Source organism: Zootoca vivipara, chromosome 14 (assembly GCF_963506605.1).
Source record: "Zootoca vivipara chromosome 14, rZooViv1.1, whole genome shotgun sequence".
Taxonomy (NCBI): Eukaryota; Metazoa; Chordata; class Lepidosauria; order Squamata; family Lacertidae; genus Zootoca; species Zootoca vivipara.
In genome coordinates, this window is record NC_083289.1 from 15516540 (window position 1) to 15543539 (window position 27000).

The 27000-nt window shown below is 44.0% G+C and overlaps 1 protein-coding gene across 3 annotated transcripts in view; it reads right to left on the minus strand.

The window, feature by feature from the left end:
* Nucleotides 1-762: 762 nt before the first annotated feature.
* BNC1 (basonuclin zinc finger protein 1) overlaps nucleotides 763-27000 on the minus strand; it is a 32553-nt gene continuing 6315 nt past the window's right edge. For 2 of the 3 annotated variants that reach the window (XM_035131776.2, XM_035131774.2), the window contains exons 2-5: nucleotides 12604-12706; nucleotides 11422-11657; nucleotides 6834-8728; nucleotides 763-2235 (exon numbers count right to left, since the gene is read on the minus strand). In XM_035131776.2, the coding sequence (XP_034987667.2) occupies nucleotides 1548-2235; nucleotides 6834-8728; nucleotides 11422-11568 (2730 nt within the window). In that variant the 5' untranslated portion in view covers nucleotides 11569-11657; nucleotides 12604-12706 and the 3' untranslated portion in view covers nucleotides 763-1547. Of the gene's footprint in view, nucleotides 2236-6833; nucleotides 8729-11421; nucleotides 11658-12603; nucleotides 12707-16906; nucleotides 18193-27000 lie in introns of those variants that run through there. The other variant, XM_060282366.1, reaches the window with a different exon arrangement.

Genomic DNA, 27000 nt, shown 5'->3' on the forward strand with positions numbered 1-27000 from the left:
CCCCCCCCCGGAATACCCAATGTAGCCATCAAAAAGTGCAATAAAAATACACACTGCATTTATAAAATGTCCTGTATGTGGTTCAAAAAATCTTTGGAAGCATGTTATGACACATTAGCCTGTACAAACTGATGCATTTCAGAGGCTCCCAAAGTTAACCAAGAGTCTTTTTAAAAAATAATAATGAAAGAGGGAATATTCTGTTCTCTTCTCAAGGCTGGTCTTCTTGTTTTCCAAGACGGACCCATGAACTGCTGAGTGGCTTCTGGCGTCTGGAAGTTTACAGATCCACCTTGGAGCCAGCCTCATTATTCATTTAGACAAGAATTTTACATGTCTTTTCTAGAACTGGGACCTTTCATTCTTTCCCTCTCTTCAAATGTTGTAAAAATAATGGACAGCCCACAGTGGAAGGAAACCCTATAATATGTCTTCAAGTAAAATATCTCCTGAAATCAAGAACTCCAGAATCATATGCTACATTTTCCTAGAACCTCTATTTTAGTTTCTGGCATTCAATAATAAATTACGCGGGGAACACCACATTTATTTAATACTGTAAAGTCAGCCTTAGAGCAGAGGTGCATGTTAAACAAGCATGGCGCTGTTGCTGAAAATGGCGTCCGTGCATTTAGTTTCCCCTCCATATCCCCTTGGTTGCCACCGGGAAGAGGTGTGGAAAATGCAACAGAGTGGCATTATGACATGGATGAAGAGAGGAACGCATGGCCCTCTAAGATGTTGTGGACTCCAACTCCCATAGCCAGGTAGGGTGCAAGTTGCAGTCTAACAACATCTTGAGCGTCAAAGGTTCCTCGCCCCTGGGATAAATGCTTTTATTACTCATTGGGGAGAGAAAGGGAAAACTGGGCATGGTGCTCCCATTTTCAATGACAGCTTTGTATTTACTTTTGTAATGTGTAGCCCAGCCTTCGCACTATGATGTCAGACAGAGGTGAGGAAAAAGCCACATCACGACATTATGGAATGGGCTAAGTGGGGAACCTCTATGCCCTCCAGATGTTGTTGCACTCCAAACTCCCATGAGCCTCCGGGAATTATGGGAATTGGAGTTCAACAGCATCTGGAGGGCCACAGGTTCCCTCCCGATCCTTGATCTCAGGATAGAAACGGCAGCGTTCAAAACCCTCCCGTTCAACCAATGGGCTCACCCAGCAGTTCCCACCCATCGCTCCACATTGATCATGTAATCGAAACATTGGAATAGTGTCTTCACTGTGTCTCATATTGCAAACCATCCAGAGTACCTTTATTATGTCTCCTGATCCTCTTTTTTTCGTAAGTGTGTATCTACATCTAAGTGAAAAACTCAGGCTAGTGTTGTTGGTGTGCCCTATTTTGCTTGGTGAAAACACATACTGTGTAAACGGAAGCAGAACATGGCCCTGTGTTTTCAGCGTGCATTGTGGAAGAAAGCACCCCGGAAGAAAACAAAACAAAGGGAAACCTCACTCTTACACTTTTCTGTTTAAAGTTGAAATGACGACTCTTAACCGAACAGAAGGCTGCTGCCCAACAGTGAGACGTTACTGGGGGCTACCTGTTGACCTGATCAAGCTCTTGTGTAAATTGGGGTTTTGACTGTGCCGGTTTCTGCTGCGCACAGAAGAAAACATTGTATTGCAACCCGGGACTTTGCATTGGTGGAGCTGGCGGAGATGGACTGTTTTGTAATGGGCCCTGAAAGTTCCTTTATTACTGTAGCTTTTTTGGCATATGTGGCAGGTTATTGGCAAACTGGAAGGTATGTTTGAGAAACTCTGGTTAGGCTTTTCCATCAGAGAACAGTCTTGGTAGAGGTCTTCATTTGGGATCAAAGGTGGACTTTCACAGCTTTCGTCACTGTCCTCCAAAACCCCATGGCCTTCTTCATTGTCTCCGTCAGAATCCCAAGAGGAATGAGCGCTGCCCTCCGACTTGATGCTGGACGTTGTGCTTAAATCCAGAACAGCCCCATCGTTTACCAGGTCATACTGGTAGCTCTCGGGGCAGGCCTCTCCAATCTTGCTCATTGGGAAAACCAGGCTGCCAGTCCTGTTCATCCCTTTGAAGATGACCGAAGTTTGCTGCCCAACGTGTCCTATCAAAGAGTCGTCCGGACAAATCTCTTTTGCCATATCCTTCAAGAGGTACGTTGCGTTGAAATGGTGGTTCTTGATTTCCAAGGGATCTTTGGTCAAAAGCTTGTGGTGAAGGTTTAGGTTGGAGCTATGTCTGGAGAAAGAAGATCAGGGGTGCTGTTAGAATCAAGGAGGAGAAGCAGCTGAGCAGTCAACACTTGAGCACAAACTATCAATGTGAGCATTGTCCCAGCGTGGATACCACCCCTCGCCCAGGTGATGAATGCTGTAACAGCAATGTAACAATGGTGTGGAGATAAGAGGCATATTCCTTAGGTGCAACTGGGATAAGGGTACTAAATGGGCAACCAAGAGCATGTAATATATTAACGGCTATGCCTCTAGGATGACCCGCCCTCTGAAGAGTGTCTCATCACAACACGGCAGTCATTTCTCTTTGTTCAGGCTTGGATTTTTTCAGGTGAGGATTGGATTTTTTTCTGTTGCTGCTGTTTCATTTGCATGGAATTTATGCTGGCCTCTCTTAATATGATTAATTTTTGTATTTCTGACCTGAGACCTTCAGATGAAGAGCAGAATACAGTAAATAAATAATAATAATAATAAAAATTTAATCGTAAATTCAGTCCAGTTTGTTTGATCTCCGTATCATAAACAGCTAACAGAGCGTAGGGTGATCAAGACAGCCACAGCAGGATTTTTTTTTAAAAAAGGACAATATACATCAGGGGAACTTTGGGTCTTCTAGATGTCACTGACTACAACTCCCATCAGTCCTAGCAAGCATAGTCAATGGGCAGGGATAATGGGAGTTGCAGTTGCAGTGACATTTGGAGAAACAAGGGTTCCCCACACCTAATATCCATGAACAAATGGTGCCATAGCCTTAAGGAAGACAAAGCCATTTCCCGTTCCTGGGGAGATGACGTTGTGGGCTGGGAGCCACTGCGCTATTGGATGGTCCTCGGCCACGTCATCCTTAGGCCGTCCAATCCGGATGGTCTGGGGGTGTGGTACAGACTATTTAAACTGCCTGCAGCCGAGGACTCACCCCTGTTTTCTCCTTGCTCGGTCAGTTCTCCTGCCCTCCCACCCTTTATTCTTGGCCTTGCTATGGACCTCAGTTGGTCGCCTTGGTTGTCCAAGGGGCCTAGTAGGAATTTTTTTCCCCATTTGGCAAATTGGCACCGACCATTTGGTTTTTCCACCTACTTCGTAGCAAATCATCACAACTTTGTAAGGTTAGGCGGTTAGGCATTGGAGTACAGTATTAGGTTGAAGGCGAGGGGAGGTAGTCGCCATCACCTCCCCCTCCTAATTCAAGGGTATTCCGTTAAAGGAATCCGGGGGTGGGGTCTCCGTCCGAAGTCCCTGACCGGGGGCGCGCGCGCTAGGGCCATGGCACGCCCTCTAGTGGCGACCCTGGGGGAGTTCCTAGTTGATGTGCATCAGCAGGGCTTCCCCTACTGGTGGTTAACCCTTCCAAGACTCCTGCAGACGGGCAGGAGTCACATATAGTTGTGTGGTTTCCAATGCCTAAGCCAATGCCGCTCACATTCTGTAACCAATAAAGTTGTGGCCTTTTTTTGCCCATTAACCTAAAATACTGTTTTATGTGTCTTTATTCCCAGGGCCGGCGCATCCATTTAGGCGAACTAGGCAGCTGCCTAGGGCGCCAAAATGGAGGGGGCACTGGATGGCCTGCCCACCCCCCGCCCCCTGAAGCCGCTCAACAGGCAGCTGACAGCCGCAGTGGAGGCGGCCCCGGCCCCAGGCTTGCGCTCCCCGCACGAAGCTCCAGATGTGCGTGCAGAGCGCGAGCCTGGGACTGCCTCCTCCACGCCTCTCAGCTGTTTTTTATTTTATTTTTATTTCTTATTTTTATTTTTCCTACTTTTTATTGTTTCTATTTTTAGTTTTTCTATTTTCTATTTTCTATTTTTCTCTTTTCATTTATTTATTTAATTTTATTTCCTGTTTTTCTATTAATGGTGGGGGGGGGAGGAGAGCGCCAGAAGGTGATCTCGCCTAGGGCGCAAAAAACCCTAGCACCAGCCCTGTTTATTCCACTTCCCGGGATGGGTTAGGACCTTGCCACGCAACACATTTTCTCCCAGTACAGAATAGCTAGTTGCGTTTTTCAAGATGAACAGCCAAATGCAGCAGCTAGTTCTGAGGTCTGGCGAGGGCAGTGAGCTAGGCAGAGCAGCCCAGTTGCATCTTCTTCTTAGTTCTGTCTCCACAGCCCAACACAGGAAGGCAAATCTGGCCACCACATACTGCTAGAAAAATGTAAAGGATCCCTGGATGGTTAAATCCAGTCAAGGGCGATTATGGGGTTGTGGCGCTCATCTCGCTTCAGGCTGAGGGAGCCGGCGTTTGTCCATAGACAGCTTTCCTGGTAATATGGCTAGCATGACTAAACCGCTTCTGGTGCAACAGAACACCGTGACAGAAGCCAGAGCACACGAAAACGCCATTTACCTTCCTGCCACAGCGGTACCAATTATCTACTTGCACTGGTATGCTTTTGAACTGCTAGATTGGTAGGAGCTGGGACAACAGAGTAACAGGAGCTCACCCCGTTGCGTGGATTTGAACTGCCAACCTTCCGATCAGCAAGCCCAAGAGGCTTAGTGGTTTAGACCACAGCGCCACTCGCGTCCCATACTGCTAGTTGAGAAGGGGAAAAGTGGAAGCAGGAGGCAGCAAGAAGCAGCAAGATTTGGGGCCAGCAGTTTCTGAACAGGAACAGTCTTATCTGACTGCAATCTCAGACCTTAAATAGTCCACAGCAATTCTTCCTGTTTGTTCCCAGCTGGCAATGGGATCGAATTGGAACCTGCTCCCGGAAAGGCCTGGTTTTGGCACTGGGAAGAGCAGACGGGGAATGTGTGGCTCTCCCGATGCTGTTTGACCCTCAGCGCCCATCATTCCCAGCCAGAGGCACAAAATGAATGTCTGGAATTCAGTTGGAGGTGGTGTGCTTCTGAACACCAATTGCTGGAAAGCGCAGCAGGGGAGGGTGCCGATGGACAAAGATCCTGTTTGTGGGCTATCCATAGGCACCTGCCTGGCTGCTTTGAGAACAGCATGCTGGACTAGCCAAGCCATTGGCCTTCTTATGTTCTTATCTGCCCAGAGGGCAAAAATGAAAGTGGGAGGGGAAAGCAGAGGGGGGGAGGCAGGGAGTAGGCTAAACAGATGGAGTGATTGATGGAGGAGAGGAAACTAAGTCCTCTGCCATCAGTTCAGAAGATGATAGATAGATGATAGATAGATGATAGGTAGATGATAGCTAGACAGACAGACAGACAGATGATAGATGATAGAGATAGACAGATGATAGATAGATAGATAGATGATATATATATATATATATATATATATATATATATATAGAGAGAGAGAGAGAGAGAGAGAGAGAGAGAGAGAGAGAGAGAGAGAGAGAGAGAGATGATAAATAATAATAATAATAATAATAATAATAATAATAATAATAATTTATTATTTATACCCCGCCCATCTGGCTGGGTTTCCCCAGCCACTCTGGGCGGCTTCCAACAGAAATATTTAAATACACTAATTTCTTAAAGATTAAAAGCTTCCCTAAACAGGGCTGCCTTCAGATGTCCTCTAAAAGTCTGGTAGTTGTTTTTCTTTTTGACATCTGGTGGGAGGGCGTTCCACAGGGTGGGTGCCACTACCGAGAAGGCCCTCTGCCTTCTCAGTATAGATGATAGCAGATGATAGCTAGCTAGCTAGATAGATAGACAGACAGACAGACAGATAGATGATAGAGATAGATAGATGATAGAGATAGATAGATGATACCGGTAGATAGATAGATTGGTAGATAGATAGATACCACTGCAGATTTTGCTTTAAAAATTTAATTTGCATGAGTCTCTCTCATGGCAGGAGGGGGCTCGTGGGTGGTGGGTGGAAGAAGGGAGGGAATATGTTATCTATGTCTTGTTTTATTCTGTAAAATCAATAAAAATTATTTTAAATTTTTTTAAAGGCGACAGCTGAAAAGGCAAGTGAAATGCAAGACCTTGTTACCCTGCGTGTGCAAGAAAATGCATCTCTAAAAACGACAACCCACAAATAAAATTATTTTCAAACACTGTTATCTACCAGCAATGAGATTTTCAAGGTGTCATTTAATGCTGTAGTTCCCAATGTGGGGCACACGCTCCACAGGAGGGCAATTTGATTTTTAGGGTGGGGGCCATTCGAGAATGTTATTAACAGTGAATGGCCTTTTAGGTTTCCTCCATGTGAATAGGAGCTCAGTTTTTGATGCTTAGGTGGGGCATGGCCCCCCCAAAAAGAAGAAGTTGGGAACCACTGAATTAATGCCTTCTTTGTCTAGGGCAGGCACCCCCAAACTTTGGCCCTCCAGATGTTTTGGACTACAATTCCCATCTTCCCCGACCACTGGTTCTGTTAGCTAGGGATCATGGGAGTTGTAGGCCAAAACATCTGGAGGGCTGCAGTTTGGGGGTGCCTGGTCTAGGGGGGAAAGCAAGGTTTTGTCCAATGGATTTTCAGTGCTCCAATAAGGCATGGAACATGCATGAGGAAGATACATGGGGTTAGGGGGCACACCACAAAAACATGCTTCAAAACTTATTTGCATTTCAGACAAGGCTCCATTGTATGATTACTTTTTATTATTATTATTATTATTATTAAATAGAATGATTATGTGCATTGTTTTCTTACCTGTCTCGACTTCTACGAGAAGGAAAGGCAGCATTACAGCCCTCCACGGTGCAAATATGCATTTCTTTTAGGTGTACATTTTTAAAATGCATTTTCACACTGTAGGGATTTTTAAAGGTCTTCTTACAGATGTCACAATGGAAACGGCTGTCTTCCCTCTGAAGCCCTAGCGGTGCATGTTGACTGACACGATCTATATCTTTAAAAGCTTCGAAATCAGGAACGGCTACACTCCTACCAGACAGTGTGCCGAATGCCCCCCTACTCAGCAAGTGGTGTTGCAATTCAGTGCAGTCGTTCATTGGGATCCTGTAATTCAGTTGCTCTTTAAGATAGTCATGGGGTTCTGTCACATCACGGTGCTGGTTTGGATCTTTGCAGGCGTTTTCACAAGAAACTATCTTTAACAATTTGCCTTGTTCGGGCTTAGCTGTTTTCTCAGGGCGATGCAAATCGTCCACTTTGGCGCACGTGTTATTTGGCTCAATAGATTTAAAATAGGTTGGCCCTCCATCTTCAGAAATGGATTTCTGTGATGTACCTGAATGGGAGTTCTTTTCCATTGGGTGGTTTGGGTTTTTTTCTATCCTACAACTGCCCATCTCAACATGCCCGTCACTTACCGGCCGTGGAGGCATGTCGTCTTCTGAGCTGGCAACTTCGTGAGTTGCGCTAGGGGCACCAATGGCTTCTGTCTCTATCTTGATGGGCATGCTAGACTTGCGGGATTTTTTCTTGGGCAGCGCGTCGAAGGGCGATTCGTTAGAAACTAGAGGCTCAGGGATCGACGAGGAAACCAGAGGCAGGGAAGGAAGGGTGCCGGGAGTATTTGCGAGTTCAGCCGGTGTGACCGGACTGCGATAGAATGGGAGAACTGGTTGCACGGTCCTCAAGTTTGGAAAGAGAATGCCATTTTGGCCAGCACTGTGAAAACCTGGCTGTGTCTTTGAATCGCTGCAAGCGCTTCCGTAGCTGGAAAGGGATCTACTGTCGGGAGGCAAAATGTTAAAGTCCGTCCGTTTGTTCTCTTCCAGTCCGGTGATGGCCAACCCATTTCTCAGATCTTTATCCCGGTTGTTTCTGTTCATTGGCATGTGAAGCCTAGGGTTGGGGTTGGCACTGTGTCGATTTCGGCTCCGGAGGGAGCTAAAGACCATGTTGCAGCCTTCAATGGTACATTTGTGCTTGATCTTCAGGTGGACAGCGTTGTAGTGGATCTTCAGAGTCCCTTTGTCGTAAAATGTCTTTTCGCATGCCGTACAAAAAACACGCCCTCTCCTCGTGGAGAAGCCATTTTTGTCGACAGATTTTGTTTTACTTTCTGGGGAGAGCTGGCTCATCTCGGGCTTTGTGATGCTGTTGGGCGAACTTAAATCGCTTGGACAAGTGTCGTCCTTCAAAGCGATATCTGGGCTGGTCGAGGCCACCTCCTTTTCACCTTGAAATGAAGACTCGGAAGTCAGGAAGCTGTTTTCCGCAAACTGCATCGGAACATCTTGCTTGAGTTCATTGTTGCAGTCCTGACTTTGCTCCATCAAAAGCCTCTCAGGGGGTGAACCTATGAGGGGCGGAGGGACAGGACTGAAAAACTGAAACGGCAACATGAAGGCCATGTTGTTGACAACGTTCTCAAAGTGATGGATGTTAACAGGATTCATTTTGTCCAAGGAAGCAGAGATGCTTGCACTCCTCTGACTACAGCTTTCGATGAATGCCCTAATATCCATATTGGCTGCGGCTGTGGGGATGACAATGGACTGCCCTTCTTTCTCCTGAATCGCCATTAACTCCACAATGGACTTTGTCTCGCCAAAGCGCAGAAATTGCTGCAAAGTCGCCAGTTCTTCTTCACTGGTCATGATACTCCAGTGGTCCAGGACCTTTCCTGAAGCATCCTTAAAAAGACAACAGACAACACCGTACTTAAAAGAGGAACACACCAACACCAAATTCATGTGGACGCTTCAGTGCAGGGGTAGCTAACATAGGGCCATCTAGATATTGTTGGACTGTAACTCTCATAATCCTTGACCATTGGTCATACTGGTTGGAGCTGATGAGGGCTGTAACCCAACAGTATTTGAAAGCATGACATTGGCTTCCGCTCCTTGAGATGCTTATGCTTAACTTGCAAAGCGGAAGGGCCATAGCTCAGTGGCAGATAATCTGCTTTGCATTCACATTCAAGTCCCAGGTTCAATCCCCGGTGTCTCCAAGTGTGGCCAGAAAAGACCCATGCCTGAAACCCTGAAGAGCTGCTGCCAGTCAGTGTAGACAATATTGAGCTATATAGACCAGCGTTCTGAATCAGCTCCCTATGTTCCTGTGTGAAGTTGCTACTCTGCATGGCCTTCTCCATCTCCCAGTAAAAAAGGAGACAAGACAGACATGCTTTACTCACCCACTCCTTCTGATGTCCTGTAACTCATCCCACTCACTCACTCACTCACTTGCAGTGCAACACACCTGGGATCCTGCTTGCCAGAAAAAGCGAAAGAAGTTCTGGGCACCATGATAACCCAGAGGGAGCAGGCTAGGGGAATTGTGTTTGCCTTGTCCCTTGCGTCAATGGGAGTTTGAAAGGGCTATATTTGAGGTTGGGATGGCAATAATAATAATAATAATAATAATAATAATAATAATAATTATTATTATTATTATTATACCCCACCCATCTGGCTGGGTATTAATAAAACATTAAACATTAAAAACTTCCCTAAACAGGGCTGCCTTCAGATGTCTTCTAAAAGTCAGATAGTTGTTTATTTCCTTGACATCTGATGGGAGGGCGTTCCACAGGGTGGGTGCCACTACCGAGAAGGCCCTCTAAGTGGTTCCCTGCAACTTCACTTCTCACAGGGAGGGAACCACCAGAAGGCCCTCGGTGCCACCAGAAGCATCCAGGCTGAACGATGGGGGGTGGAGACTCTCCTTCAGATATACTGGGCCGAGGCCGTTTAGGGCTTTAAAGGTCAGCACTTTGAATTGTGCTCGGCAACGTACTGGGAGCCAATGTAGGTCTTTCAGGACCGGTGTTATGCAGTCCTGGTGGCCGCTCCCAGTCACCAGTCTAGCTGCCGCATTCTGGATGAGTTGTAGTTTCTGAGTCACCTTCAAAGGTAGCCCCGGTGGCATTGCTGATTTGTACTGTCATTTTTTTGGGGTAGCGGGCAGCTCAGACTAAATAGACACAAGGTGAGGGTTGTGTCTTAGGGTTAGCATTAGGCTCCTCTAGCTGGGTATTGTCCACAGTGACTGACAACAGCCCTCCAGGGTTTCAGGCCGGGGTCTATCCCACCCCTAAGTGGAGATACCTGGAAGTGAATCCGTACCTGAGACCTTCTGCGTGCAAAGCAGATGCTCTACCACTGAGTTACAGCCCTTCTGATAAAGTGACCAAGTTATGGCCAGAGTTGAAAGTGCAGAGTGGGGGGGGGGTGAGCAGGTCAGGATCCGGCTCAGGAATCCACAGCTCCCCATCACTATTCCAGGCAGTTTTCCGAGAGGTTAGGCTTCTTTGTCTAGCCAAATCCACACAATTTGCTATGGCTGAGGGCAGCTTGTTTTGACAATTCTGTGATACATATTATTCTTGGATTTCAATCACCCCAACACTTGTTCTTTCTAACACAGCACCGATGATTAGAAAGTATTTTGCAATTGCCCCAGAATAAAACTAAGATGTGAAACAACATGTACGAATGGGAGAGAGAGAGAGAGAGAGAGAGAGAGAGAGAGAGAGAGAGAGAGAGAGACGGAGCAATCAGAAGAAGATTTAGCTCCACATTTAAGTCAAGTATTCTTCCACTGCAAGTTTAATAATCTTCCAAGCTACTAAGATCAGAGAACAAATGAACCTACATCGATCCTTCGCCAGTGTTTACAGAGCACCGCTGTAATTACACTAGAGTGTTGCAAGTTCTTTCAAACTCCAGCCATACCTAACTTTTCCCAATATCTGTAATAAATATTTCATCACAGAACATGTATTTGATGGCCTACTGAGGGTTTTCACTGGGCACACAAGACTTCTCTAAGACGATGAAGAATGTATCATCATCAATTTTTCATGCAAAAAAAGTTCAAGGTAATTGAGCCCATATTTTTTTAATCCTAACACTAAAAAGCAAAATTATCAAGTGCCATGAAATATTTATTCACGCCGTAACATAAATCATAATGCTACTTTACATTGAAACGAGGAGGCCAACAGAGAAGCAGCATTTGTGTAAACATAAGGAGCTGACTTCTGCCCCCAGTGCAACGGTACTGACGATGCTGGAAAAGTTCAAAATGGCATAACTGAAATGGATAAATTTATGGTGAATGTCTGCATTATAAGGGTGGCTAGTGCAGCTTCAAGTTCTGATGCAACTGGGTTTGCTGCTGGGATGCCAGCAGAACGTTCAAAAACATTCAAACTTCTCAGGAACCAAAGCTTGCAGAAAGCTTTTCTTAAAAATTCTTTGTATTTCTCCAGATGTTTGGGGTGCCCACAAACCCACAGACCACTGGTTTCTCGGTGGTCTCATTCCAGCCCCGATTCTCTTGTCACCCTCCTGGAGGGCGCGAGGACCTAGAGATGTACCTGCAAGACATATCCACGTATGTAGTCTTGAAGTGTCCAGTCCAGAGCACGGAGGATATGAATGACTTCTTCTTGCTTCAGGACACTGAAAAGCCGATCTAAGAGAATTTTGAGACGGACGGGAACTGCTTGAGTTCCATACAGCATGAGGCTGCTTATATCAAATACCACATTAGACTGGACTATTTCCACTTGGCTTGTTGGGTATAGGTTAGGGATCCTTAGCTTACTTAAGGCTGAAAACAGAAGGAAAACAAAAGGCGAGTGACTACTTGCGCATAAATGCGTATGAAACTATTAGACAAAAAGAACACCATTGGGGTACTAGGGGGTTTGAACTTGGGACCTATGCAATGCAAAGCGAGAACGCTACCACCCCCCTCCCCTCCCAGCTACATTCAATGGGTGAGAGAGATTGGAATACAGCTCTAGTTCTATTTCACAGCATCATCTGCCAGGAAAAGCATTTTCCAATTATTTAAGCTTGGGGAGGGGCTGGGTGCAAATTTCTGGTTTGGCGCATGGTCCCTTTGCTAGGTAGGCTAGGCTAGGGATGAGTGGGTCTGTGAATTTTGGTTCTCCCCGTTTCTCATTTTTCCATCTGGAAGGAACAATGTTGGCTGTAATAATCATGATCATATTTTTACCCTGCCCATCTGACTGGGTTGCCCCAGCCACTCTGGGGCAGCACATAAAAAAAAACATACTAAGACATTAAACATCAAAAACGTCCCTATACAGAGCTGCCTTCAGGTGTCTTCTAAAGGTTGTATAGTTACTTATCTCCTTGATAAATAGGAGGGCGTTCCACAGGGTGGGTGCCAATACCAAGAAGGCCCTCTGCCTGGTTCCCTGTAAACTGTCCCCAGTTTAGCCTAAATCGTGTTCTGAACATTCAGAATTATGTAAACATACTGCAAAGCAAATTGCTACTAGTTATGTAGCAATTCATACTAGTTATGGATTGCACCAAAGAAGTGCTTTACTTTCCCAAAGGTGAGCTGTGTGACTCTATAGACAATTACGATAAGCAATTTCTGAGTTTTGTTATTAGTGACTTTGCAATGTCTCTGTTAATAAACTGAAAACTGTACTTAGCTGGTGCCCACTGGTCTTGTGGCTACTTGGTAAGGCAAGGATTTTTTTAAAAAAATTTTTTTAAAATACTTTGAGGTTTATTACCATGTGCAACCCATCCATGCCGACACTGGTCACATTGTCGCTGGTTTATTTTCCCAGGTTTAAAGCACTGGCAGCTGCAGCTTACCAGAGTGCAACGGATGGCCTGAAAGAGCAGAAACAGATTAAAAAGTTAAGGGGTGAGTAACATGTGCAACATGCTGGAGAGAAGAAAGGGGAAGGGAAATGGAACATGCATCTGCAAATATGTACAAAACGAAGAATTAGGAATATGCATAGATAGGTAGATAGGGCTGCCAAACGTCCAGAATTTCCTGGGCATAGCCGGGATTTGTTCGTGAAAAATAGCGTCCGGGTAGAATTTTCAAAAGCTGGTTTAAATGTCCGTGAAAACCCTGGCGTATGGCAGCCATATTGGAAGTGGTTTCCCCCCCCCCCCCAATTTTTTTTACCAAAACAGCTCCAAAGCATACTTTTTTGGGGGGAAAGCTGAACAACCCCCCAAAAGCTTAACAACTTTTGTGTCTGGATTTTCACTTGTTGAAATATAGAAAGCCTAATAGAGCGCAATAGTCACAACGTGGATCAACCTCTTTATGGACTGTACTACTTCAGACTAGGGATGGTTTCTGAAAGTTTGCCATTTTTCCAGTATTAGGTTCAGTGCTCCACATTTCCCCTTTAGTCTGAGGGTGTTTCTTTTTCTTTGTTTAAAGTTCTCATGAAAACATACCAGCATTTTAGTCATACCTCATGTTATGTCTGCTGCGGGTTACGTCTTTTCAAGTTACGGACACACCAAACCCGGAAGTCCCGGAATGGGTTACTTCCGGGTTCGGCGTGCACGGATGCGCAGAAGCACCAAATCGCGCTTTGCGCATGTGCAGAAACTCTGAATTGCGTCACGCGAGTGTGCAGATTCGGCACTTCAGGTTGCAGCCTTTTCATGTAGTGAACGGGCCTCTGGAACAGATCACGTTCACAACCAGAGGTACCACTGTAGTTCAATTTTTCCTAATATACACATGTGTGTATGCAATTTTGCCTAGCACACACCTTTTTGCATTCCTCTCTGTTATTTTTTTAAAATATATATGAATTTTCATGCACACACATTTCTGTACACAACACTTGCTGGGAGAACTGCATTGCAAAATTCAGGAAAGTGCAAATTTCAACAGATTGCTGTGTTTCGGTTGGTATATTGTTCCGGAAAGCATGAATTTGGTGGGTTTGCATTTAAATGCAAACTGAACTAAATTTCTCCCCTGCAGGTTATTCCATAGTCTTTTCCCACAGAAAGCCAGGACATCAGAGAGAACCATTCTCCTAGCTCAGCCTTCTCTGTCTAATATTTAGGGCCAAATGACAAATTATCCTAAATGTGTTTCTTTCCACCTCTCTCTCTCTCTAACTAAAAGCAGCCAGAGGGATGGGGAGGGTGACCTAGATCAGCACATCAGCACAAGGGGCGGGGGGGGGGGGGCGGGTTTAACCCTTTCCCTATGCATCCACTTCCTACTGAAAGTAGGAAGCTGTCATTTAACCCCAGCTTTGGGGGACAAGCTGTCATTTAACCCCAGCTTTGGGGGAGCATTTTCAAAAGAGAAACACCCTGTGCAAGGGTCTTTGATCTGAATCCGTTCCTCCTTGCAGCTGCTGTTAGGTTGCTTTTTTTTATTTTAAAAAAAGTTTTTTAAAAATAAAAAACCCCTTCCCCTTCTCTAACCCAGTCATGAAATTCAAAGATATGTTTAGCATCACATGAAGTTTGACCCACATTTGCTACATGCAAATAAATAAATGGGACTTAAAAAATGCTTCAACTTAGAGAGACTGTACCCAACAATGAGAAAACAAAGGGCAAGATTTCCCCCAAACCATGTATTTAAATGCTTCTGACTATGAAACTATAGATACCAATTGCAACTCAGATCATTTTAAAAGATGTGTTGTTTAGGGCTATCTTTTAAAATCTAGTTGTTCTTCCTTTAGTTCCAGAGATGGGAACCAGGTGTTGCTAGATTCCAGCTCCCATCATCCCTGACCTGGGATGCTGGCTGGGGCTGATGCGACTCCAGAAATATCTTAAAGGTTGCAAGTCCCCCAACCCTGCACTGGTAGGGCATGCCATTTTAGGGAGCAAAACTTAATTTTTGCTCCCCCCCCCCCAGTTATGGGTGTGAGGAATTAAAATCTGCTATTATTGTTGTCATCAGACAACATATAAAATAATAATAATTATTAGCTTGGTAAGTCTATATTCAAGGGACCCAGGTGGCGCTGTGGTTAAACCACTGAGCCTAGGGCTTGCTGATCAGAAGGTCGGCGGTTCGAATCCCTGTGGCGGGGTGAGCTCCCGTTGCTTGGTCCCAGCTCCTGCCAACCCAGCAGTTCGAAAGCACGTCAAAATGCAAGTAGATAAATAGGGACGGCTACAACGGGAAGGAAAACGGCGTTTCCATGTGCTGCTCTGGTTTGCCAGAAGCGGCTTTGTCATGCTGGCCACATGACCTGGAAGCTATACGCCGGCTCCCTTGGCCAATAATGCGAGATGAGCGCCGCAACCCCAGAGTCGGTCACGACTGGACCTAATGGTCAGGGGTCCCTTTACCTTTACCTAAGTCTATATTTGATGAAGAAGCACATACACGTCTTTCAGAAAACTAAAGAATTTTAATGTTACCTTCTGAAAATGTTGGGTAATGAATAATAATAATAATAATAATAATAATAATAATCTGCAAGTACTTGGCAATCTTTTTTAATTATTTCTATGCAACTGTACACACATTTTACTGACCAAGCAAAACTAAACTATATTACTTTAGCTAGAATATCTTTTGAATTCCCAAGTCATGCTGCAACTTTTTAGCAACCCTCATTTTGGGAATTTGAAAGCTGAAAAATCTCATTCAAGGGCTGAAACTTGAGCAAATAAATGTAAGTCAACCAGTTATATGAGTTTTAACTGTATAAGTTTGCATGGGTAAAAAAGAGTATCTCCAAAGGGGGGGGGATCTTTAGATGATGTCACTACAGGCATCATTCTGCAAATAGTGCACTGTGTCATATTTCATAGTAAGTCGCAGGTGAGCTTGGGATCTACAGCGAGCAATCGCTGATAGGAATGTTATGATTCCGAATAAGTTACATTCCCATTCTCAGACACTCACTCATTCTCACACAGACTAATACAGCCCATGCTGCTTAGGGGGAAAAAGTGTTTCCTGAGGGCCAGAGAGAGAGGTTGAAGGGCCATATTTGACGCCATCCTTGAAAGAGGCCTTCATGCACATTGTTTCTTCCCAGTGCTATTTTTCAAAAGAAAAAAAGGAAAAAAAAGGGCCAGAGTTCACAATTAACACTTCCCTTTTTGCCTTAGAATGGCAATGGTGCCCACCTGAGAGGCGCCGGAACTGGGTTCTGGCGAGTTCTGGCAAAAGAAAAAAGCCCTTCTCATCCCCCATACCGCGTAGTAAAAAGGCACACAGTGTGGTAATTAATAGTAAAACAGAGGGAATATTGGGACAGGGGAGGAATGATCATTTCAGAAAGCAACAAAATTCCTTGTGACTGATATCTCCAAAGCTTTTTTATGGCAGCCCCCCCTGTACCTTGCGTGCACAGAAAAGGGAATTCAAGCAAGCGTAATAATAATAATAATAATAATAATAATAATAATAATAATAATAATAATATATTTATTTATAATCCGCCCATCTAGCTGGGCCCCCTCAGCCATTCTTGGTGGCTCCCAACAGAATACCAAAACACGATAAAAGCTCAAACATTAAAAACTTCCCTAAATAGGGCTGCCTTAAGATGTCTTCTAAAAGTCAGATAGTTGTTTATTTCCTTGACATCTGATGGGAGGGCGTTCCACAGGGCGGGCGCCACTACCGAGAAGGCCCTCTGCCTGATTTCCCTCACTTTCCCTCACTTCCACATGATGGGGGTATACTATCAAAGGGAAAGTAGACCTCTTAGTAATTAATTGATAGCCTTCCTAAGTACCAGTCATTTATGGAAGCAGGAGCTTCCATCTTCAACATCATCAACAACAACCTTTGGTTACTCTAGAGAGAGGATAGGATTGGACAGTATATGTAAAAGTATATTATTATTATTATTATTATTATTATTATTATTATTATTATTATTTTGCCCTTTATCCGAAGATCCCAAGGCGGCTTGCAACAGAAAAATAAGGAATGAGAATACAAAAAAAAACCCCAAAACAAACCAATAACCCTCTTCAAAACACATTTGAAAAGCCATAGGCCTGGTTATAGAGAGAGTATTTCGCAAACAGGGAGCCACTGCAGAAAAGGCCCATTCTTACGTTGCCAGCCTCCAGATCTCTCATGGAAGAGGCACCTGAAGAAGAGTCTCAAGTAGGATTTGGGCTGGTTCATGTAAAAAACAAAAGTAGATTCCAGGTTATAGCAGGGTATTAAAGGTGAATCTCAAAAAAGTTTAAAGGCTATGGATGGAGGAACAATTCGTAGGAGCGATTCATTTGAAAGACGTTAAGTAAATCAATAAGCGAACATTGCAAAAGCTAAGCCCCGTTCCTGAGAAAAAGCCATGCACTTGCTGTGAATTTACAAAACATGCATCACAACACACACTGAGAACTTTGCTTTAGATAGCCGGTTAGCCTAGCAGCTGGCATACTTTTGACAGAGCCGCAGAAAGTCATAAATTATCTTTATAAGGTTCATCTAAGTGGGATGGGGGGGGGAGAGGGAGGAAGCATGTTGTGTTGAGCCAAGGCCTCGTTGACTTCACGAGATGTCAACTATAACTGGAGTTCAATTATATTACCTCACTGCACTCCTTAAAGATGCTGTACTTTCCATAGACTGTGGTGTGTTCATCAGCCCCAGAAGATCAGAGTTAGATCAGCATTCCATAAATAAAGAAAGAGTCCGCAAAGATGCGCCCCAGCAAAAATTGCAGGCGGGTTTCGAAGGCAGTTGTCCAAACAGATACATCAAGATGCAATGTAATATTCTTTCAGATAACCTTCACTTATTTTATGGGTTTTTACTTTCTTTCTCTATTCATCACATTTCAGCACCTCCTCGCACATTTTGTTTGGTTTGTTAGGCTTGGGTTAGGCTGTATCTCTCTCCCCCCCGCCGCCTTGCTTATAGGATTGCAAGAATGCTAAATACAACAATGTACAGTATCCATTTGCTAGATACCGGGCCAGATTACTGAATATTCAGATGATGTTGTAGTATAGTTGGGTGGCTAAAGACTTCAATGCCTAAGTAGGAAACCCCTGTTTACTAACCATTCCCTCCTTGCTTTTTATAGCAAGTTCTTGTGTATTTGTTGATACATCTCTTATTTGCTGTCATTTTATATTTACTTTTGACCAGGGTGGATTTGATTTAAATCACTAGGCAGTAAGACTTGATTTAAATTATCATCATTTTTTTACAGAAAGAGTCATTCTTGCTGGTATAATCTTAATATTGACAACCAGATGAAGGTTTCATTTTTGGAATAATAACTTTTCAGAGTAGTTTTTACAGTTATTTCAAAAATTACTGATTTGGTTATACTATTAGAAATACGTAAGGCAGATAATTATGAAATTATTGTGAGGTTTAATAAGTTAATTGTTTATATTTGGACAACGTTTCTGCTGTATTTTATTGGAAGGAGAAAAATAATAATTTCCTTAATAACAATTTAAACAATTTATTTAACTAAAACAATAGCATTATAGCATATGTATCCATGTTTGTTAACTGATGTGGCTAAACAATTAAAAACACACACAACTTAGACTGAGTTTTAGCACACATGAAAAAAAACTATCTTTAGAAAGATTTTTTTGCCCAAAAGCATTTTATTTTAAAAATCCAATTTAAATCGGAAAACCTGATTTAAATTAAAAAAACCCGATTTTTTAAAAATCATTGATTTTTATCCACTCTACTTTTGACTGGAAGCCTGTTTGACGACCACTGAGTGGCATACGCAGGCTACGACAGCAACAACAATAGATTCTTTTGGGAGTCAGCCTCTGGAAACCCTCGAAAAACCCTTTTAAAAAGCAGCAGCACTTACCAGATTGGTATGCATGGTGGCAATGGCAGCTGTCAGTCTTCCTCACTGCTGGAGGATGATGTGAAAATAACGACAAGGGGGGGGCAGACTGGTACCCCAAAGTGCTTGGCTGTGATTCTGAGGTACCCTGAAGTGCTAGCCATTTCCCCCACTCATTCCCAGCCATTTTTTCAGTTTCTCCACTCTCTCTTTTTGGCTGTTTTCCCCCTCTTTGTGCCTGAGAGCCAGTGTGGTGTAGTGGTTAAGAGCGGTAGACTCGTAATCTGGTGAATCGGGTTCGTGTTTCCGCTCCTCCACATGCAACTGCTGAGTGACCTTGGGCTAGTCACACTTCTCTGAAGTCTCTCAGCCCCACCCACCTCACAGAGTGTTTGTTGTGGGGGAGGAAGGGAAAGGAGAATGTTAGCCGCTTTGAGACTCCTTTGGGTACTGATAAAATGGGATATCAAATCCAAACACTTCTCTTCTTCTTCTTTTTGCAGATTAAACGGACGTGTTTAATTTCCCCCCTCACCTCACATTTACACAGTCGTGTGCGAGTTGAACACACAGTAAGTGGGGAGACGTCTGTATTCCACTCCTTTCCCCCTCTTTTCTTGACCCTCCCACCCCAAACCCTCACTATCTTGCCACTGAGCATGCTCAGTTCTCAATGGGCTCTCTCTCTCCCCTGCCTTTAGGGGGAGGGGCTCCCATTTCCTCCCCCTACTTCTGCATATATTGGGAATCCCTCCAGCAGGCCGATATTTCCATTCTGTTTCCTTAATGGGGGCATTTTGCTGAATAGCCATTATAACTTTACTGCAGAGTCAACCATCAGTATATATGATGCAATTTAAAGACACAATGGCTGGGCGTCCCACCTCATAGAAAGCATTCCTTCATTTGAAGGACTGTCCCGTCTGTCCAATTTAAACATAAATAAGCATAAGGAGGAAGAGTGAGGGCACTGAAACTGCCCACCAACAGGAGTAGAGCCAGGCTCCATCTGCACCACACATTTAAAGCAGTATCATTCCACTTTAAACAGCCATGGCTTCCCCTCATAATCCTTGGTTCTGTGGTTTGTCAAGGGTGCTGAGGGTAGTTAGAAGACCCCCTATTCCCTTCAAAGAGTGACATTGCCAAGAGTGGTTTAACAGTCAATCCTTCTTCCCAGGGAATTCTGGGAACTGACATAACTTGCCACAACGATCGATTATTTTCTTTGTTGCTAATATTAACTTATGGCCTTTTATGGATGCTTCTTCCAAATGCTCAAATACCACTGGATATGCTATCTTTTACAACAGGCCTGTGAGGTAGTCAAGAACGAGTACTATCCCCACATTGGGGGCTGGTTTTTTTTTGGACAGAACTCACCAGAACTCAGCCCTGGCACCTCTCAGGTGAGCACCATTGTCATTCTAAGAGAACAAGGGAGGTGTTCCTGGTGAGTCCGGGCACCCCTTTTTCTAGAAAAATAGCACATTAGAGATGGGAGGCTTGAGGGACAAAGCATGTGCAATTGAAGCAACTGCATATTATTTCATTCTTCAGTCCTGCTTCCCTTTCCCTGTTTCTTTCCCCTGCGTATGTCTTTAGATTGTAAGCAATTTGGGGCAGGGACCTGTCCTTTTGTAATCTTTAAAGTGCCACCATGCTCACTGGTGGCACTATATAAATTAGGAAATTAGTAAGTTATAATGCCATTGAACAAGTTTCTACCAAAGCTAAGGTTTGAATCAAAAGCTTCTTGATTCACACACCTCTACCTTTGGGATTACAGTACGAATGAAAGCACTTGGAGCAGATACTTCTATAAAGGCAAACGCCGCTGTAAGTTTTGTTCTGGCCCGCTTAATTTAAACAGAGACAGCTTTGTAGTCAGCATTCAGGGTGGTGATAAAGAGGCAGATCAGTCCCAGAGCAAAACTCAACCAACAGGACAGCTGGCAGATTTGTGGGTCTCACAATGGAAAGCAGACCGTTATCAGAACTCATCTGTCTCTGGATTAAGTTAGAAATTCTTCCCCAAGTGCAGTTTAGGTCATTAGAACATCTAAATGCCAAATTCTCTACTCTGTGTACATGATGGGAACGAGAGAGTGATTTATAGCTTCTGCTAATAGACTGGCGAGCTTGGTACCAGCCGGGCTGTAAACAAGAGAGGGTGTTTTTCCTTCCCTTCCAGGAATCTAATTTCTTGGGTGCCATTATCCATTCAAAATATTTCCTCCGGCTGCTCTAAAATCTTCTTCCCTCCCTGAAATCCTTTTTCTTCTCACACCCTCTGTTTTTTTTTAAAAAAACGCACCACCTCACATGACACCCTTTTACAATGACAAAATCTCCCATTTTTCTCCATCTCCCCACAGTGAGATCCATACTGAACTGGGTCTGGATCAGATCTGAGCTCAGTCGTGCCCCCGGCCCCCTGAGATTAACCTTGGGAACTGCCTGCAAAACGTCAAGAACGGCGGTGTAAAATTAAATGGGTCTGTTTATTAGGAAGTTGGCCTCTCTTAGCTCATCTTGTGCATTTCCCTGTTGTTTACAACACAGCCAGAAGGAGTCCTGAAGCAATTTACAAGAACTTGCAAGATTCAAAAGGTAGATGACGTGCAGCAGAATTTCAGTGCCATGGAAAGATTTAGGACACAGTGGTGATTGCCAGGGAAGGAGAGTGCAGGATTTGAAGTGAAGCATAACTGCCCATTAAAAGGCAACATGGGAGCTTGCTTTTATATCTCAGATCCTCCAAGTGTCCCTATTTTCCATGGACAGCCCTGGATTAACAGAAGCCGTCCTGGTTTCTGATTTGATCTCAGAATGTCCCACTTCTCCGTAGGACATCCCTATTTTCATTGGAGAAATGTTGGAGGGTATAGAGTTTTCCGACTCCCGAGCCAAGGAGATAAGTAACTATACAACCTATAGAAGAGATCTGAAGGCAGCGCTGTGTAGGGAAGTTTTTTTAAAATGTTTAATGTTTTATTTATTATGTTTTATTATGTTTTCATATATGTTGGAAGTCACCCAGAATGGTTGGAGCAACCCAGTCGGATGTGTGGGCTATAAATAATAATAATAATAATAATAATCATCATCATCATCATCAGTGGGTTTTTTTCTGGGGGGACACAAGGATACGCATACCCCTAAACATTTTGTGAATCTGATGACAGCTTCATTTCCTTTCCAGGTGATTTTATTGAGTCAAAATGAGAACACCCCTAAACATTATTATTTTTTAAAGAAAAAAGCAATGATAATAATATTAAATAGGGCATCTGTATTTTCATCAGAGAAATGTTGAAGGGCATGATAACTGGATTATGGTATTGTTGTAACCTGCCTTGGGAACTTATGGTGAAGGGTGGGTAAGATATCTGATTGATTAATTAAGACAGGCATGTCAAACCTGCGGCCCTCCAGATGTTTTGGACTACAATTCCCATCTTCCCCAACCACTGGTCCTGCTAGCTAGGGATCATGGGAGTTGTAGGCCAAAACATCTGGAGGGCCGCAGGTTTGACATGCCTGAATTAAGATGTGGCATAATGTAGCAAACTCAAGGGCTAGATTAGAAGATGAAGCCAATATGCATTCACAAAATGTAGGATATAATGCCCTGATCCAAATCTGTGTGTACGCTTTTCTGTATGCCATGACTTCACATTAAAGTGAAATGCAGGCAGATATTCACCACCATTGAAATGAATGGAGGAGTCCTGTTGAGCATGGAAGCTCCATGTGTTGCTAACTTACGGGTTAGTGAGAGTTATACCTTCAAAGGGTGGGGTAGAAGAAAAGAAACATACAAATTTCTTTGGGGCTACTGTGTTTCTAAAGATGAACATTTAAAATAAAATATTTAAGTTGACGTTTGGCTTGCCAATACTTTGCACATACTTTGTACAAGTCAGCTCCCAAGTTAGCCCCACTGAGTTCAATTATACTGAATTAAGCTTAAGTTTATTTATTGTTACTCTTTAGGGCTATAGGAAGCTGCCTCATGCAGAGCCATGCCATTGGTCCATCTCGCTCAGAATAGTCTAGCTCAGCCTTTGCTAACCTGGCCAGGTGCCTCAGAAGTTTGGGGCTCAACTCCAGCCATCAGCAGGTTAATGAAGGCTGGCCTAGTCTGATGGACAGCAGGTCTTATGGGTTTCAGAAGTCTTTCCCAGCCCATTCCCAGCTCCGCAGTGCCTCCTTAGAGATCTCAGGGGCAGTAGAGACGATCCAGCAGAAATGACGTACGTGTTCTACCAATGAACTTCAGTCCTTCCCCAAAATTAAAATATGGAAAAACAAAACCCACATCTGAACTGGATCGTGCAACTGTATCTTATGCAACGCCATACATTTTAAACTCAACCGCACAGAGCATATGCACAAGATATCATCAACAATGTTAGAGACTTACGCAATATATTTTTTGCAGTTTACATTACACAATGTAAAACAGAACGAAACCACACATTTTCTCCTGAGGATGAGCAAAACAGATTTTAATAATTGCCTCTAATGATGCAATACCACCATGTTAATTTTCAAGCACGCAGCATTCCTTACCAATGACTAGAAACTTTGGGAAGGGGAGCAGCTTTTAACCTTGGCCTTATGGAGCTGACCATTCAAATAAAATCTCCATCTTGGGAGAGGATTTTTTTTAAAAAAACAAAAACTTGGGAAGTGGAAAATACTTTCAAACTAAGCTATTCTGAGCTAGATGTGGTAGGGAATAATTCTCCATTTGCTTTTAAATATGCTGGGCATGTTAAATATGTCCATGGCATGTTGAAGTAAATGATGGCAACTAAGATGTTTTTCTTCTGGAAAAGGTTTGAGGTTGAATACATTCAAGAGTCAGGCAAGCTGATTTTGAACTAGTTACAGGAAAAACTGAAGATATGGAACCAGTAAAAGTGTGTAATAGAGTTATATCAGGCAAGAATGAGCTACAGGATGACCACAAGAAAGAGGACTAAAGAGGCATTTGCATACAACTTGCACATGCTAATTTATAAGTATAGGTGCACTTTTAGTAACAGTTACTATGATTCACCTTGCCGGCAAAGGTCCGTATAGTTAAAGCTATGGTTTTCCCAGTAGTGATGTATGGAAGTGAGAGCTGGACCATAAAGAAGGCTGTTCGCCGAAGAATTGATGCTTTTGAATTATGGTGCTGGAGGAGACTCTTGAGAGTCCCACAGACTGCAAGAAGATCAAACCTATCCATTCTTAAGGAAATCAGCCCTGAGTGCTCACTGGAAGGACAGATCCTGAAGCTGAGGCTCCAATACTTTGGCCACCTCATGAGAGGAGAAGACTCCCTAGAAAAGACCCTGATGTTGGGAAAGATTGAGGGCACAAGGAGAAGGGAACGACAGAGGAGGCGATGGTTGGACAGTGTTCTTGAAGCTACGAACATGAGTTTGACCAAACTGCGGGAGGCAGAGGAAGACAGGAGTGCCTGGCGTGCTCTGGTCCATGGGGTCACGAAGAGTCGGACACAAGTAAATGATTAAACAACAACTATGATTTACACAGAAATATGAAACATCTCACCATAATGGAGAACACAATGACCAAGGAAGGAAGTGCACTGCTGCTGACTTTTGATGAGTAACTTTACATTCTCCTTCAACTTTACTCTCTTTTCTTAAGGTTCTTTACTTTTGAAATCAACGTGCACCATACAGCCCTTCAGAAAGAGGAGCGAAGGTGAGTCTGTGATCCTTCAGAAGTTGTTGGGCTCCAACTTCCATCAGCCCCAGCCAGCATGGTCAATAGACAGGGAGGGTGGGAGTTGTAGTTCAGCAACATCTGGAGGCACAAAGGTTCCAGGGAAGCCCAGAGAAGTGTCATCGCTCAGAGACAGAGCATCTGCATTGCATGCAGAAAGTCCCAGGTTCAATTCTAGCATCTGCAGGCATGGCTAGGAAAGACATTCCATCCGAAACCAGCCACAGCCAATCAGGGTAGACCAGATAGCCAGTGTGGTGCCCTCCAGATGTTCCTGAACTACAACTCCCATCATCCCTGATCATTTGCCAAATTGGCTGTGGCTAAAGGGAATTGGGAGTTCAACAGCATCTGGAGGGTATCACAGTGCCTCCCTTCTGGAGGAGACAATACAGGATGGAGCAATGATCTGCATCATGGCAGCTTCCTATGCTCCTGTGTTTACTTGAGATAATGTGCAAATAATAATAATAATAATAATAATAATAATAATAATAATAATAATAATTTATACCCCGCCCATCTGGCTGGGTTTCCCCAGCCACTCTGGGCGGCTTCCAACAGAATATTAAAATACATCTACTAAACATTAAAAGCTTCCCTAAACATGAGAGTGAGAGGCTAGAGAAACAAGGATGATGGGAACTAGAGTCCAACAACCCCTGGAGAGCTACGTCTTCCCTATCTGTAACATTGAGAATGTGCTCAAATATACAGTATGACTATCTGTAGAAGCAGGCTGCATGCTGACCCCACTTGCGAGCCCTCAAGCTAGACCCGAAACATCAATACCGTTCCCAGCAACAAGATGCCAAGTCTTGCTTCACTCTGGATCCAGCCCAGATTCTGACAGCAAGGGGGCAAGACACACAAAGGTTTAAAATGTGGTACTAAGCTGTAGTCCTAAATATGTTGCCCGAAAGCTACCGGTAAGGTCACATCTGCACTTTGGCCAGAATGCTCAATTGCATTACAATTTCCCCCCTCTCTTTTCACTTAAATAGAGCAAATAGAGTCCAGAGGGAAAATTAATATTCATAACACTTTATTAAGCAAACTGAACAAAAAATGTGTAAAGTCTAAGGAGAAAAAAACAGAGAGGTTTTGTCTTTGTTTTACTTGCACACAGCAGGAAGACATTGACCTAAACATACAGAGTTAAACTCCCTCAGAACTATGCAGCCAATTGGAGCATGTGCTTCCTTATTGACGACCACACCACTGTGCTTACTAAAGGCCATTTCCACCACCATCGTGGCTCTTTATTGACTGACTAGTGTATTTCAGCCCGTTCAATAAACGGGCGCTAGAGAGAGAGAGAGAGAGAGAGAGAGAGAGAGAGAAGCGAGTGGGGCTTCTCCGGGACGCGCTGCCTGCGCGAGCGAAGGGGAAAAGAATCAGCCGTGAGAGGGGCGAAGGGAAAAAGCAGCCGTGAGAGGGGAAAGTTGCGGCCGCGTTTCCCTCCAGTGACCGCCTGAGGTGGTTTGCTGTGGCGGCGGGCGGGCGGTTTGTGTGCGTGTGTGTGTGTGTGTGTGAGAGAGAGAGAAGCGCACGGGTCTATCTCGCAGCCTCCTCCTCGCGCTGCTGCTTAGAAGCGAGTGGTTGCCGGCTGCAGGTAGGTAACGGTAGGCAGAGGAGTGGGGGGGGGGAGAGCGCTCGCGTGTGCGTTCCAAGTCTCTGGTCCAATCCCTGTGTCCGTGGGGCACATGCACAGTAGCGCGGAAACGGGACACACGGAATCTGGACGCAGAGACACAGGGACTTTATTATATAGGATTCACTAAGAACAGAATTAACCCTTAAGCCACACATGGAATGATCTCTGTTGTTGCACTTCCAACATCTCTTCCTGTCCCACCTCCTCCTGCTTTCTCTTCTGTATCATCAACAATTAGAGGTTAACATATATAGCATGAATGAGGCTCAAAAGTAATTTAAGCTTCATGTATGAAAGCACCATAAGCCTTAGGGATGATGCGCCACTAACAATCAAATCCTGAATAACTAAGGGCTATAGCATGCATGGTTTTCTTTGCATTATATATCAGTATATACATTACATAGGAAGTCCAAATTTTAGTCAGTGTTAACGGTTATCTTTTGGAAATACGAGATCAAATTCATGAGCGCTCAAAAACAGATAATTAATCCCACACTTTTTGGACATAGGCTGCATTCAAATGGCAGTTTATACCGTTTTCCTGACGCTTCCCCACTCTTAATTTCTGCATTCTGTTTGAGCTTTCACATGACATTAAACGCTAGTCCCAGAACTACAGCACAAGTGTAACACTAATTTTCATGTTATTTGCTTCTAGAAAAAATCTGTTTGCTAATAACATAGCAATGAGTGCTAAACTTGAGCTGCATTCTGCTGTCTTTCTGGAGCTGGCTTTTTTTGCCATGTGAAAGCTCAAATAGAATGCAGAAATTGCCGTATTTTTCAGTGTATAAGACTTTTGTTGTTGTTGTTGTTGTTTAGTCGTTTAGTCGTGTCCAACTCTTCGTGACCCCATGGACCATAGCACGCCAGGCACTCCTGTCTTGCACTGCCTCCCGCAGTTTGGTCAAACTCATGTTCGTAGCTTCGAGAACACTGTCCAACCATCTTGTCCTCTG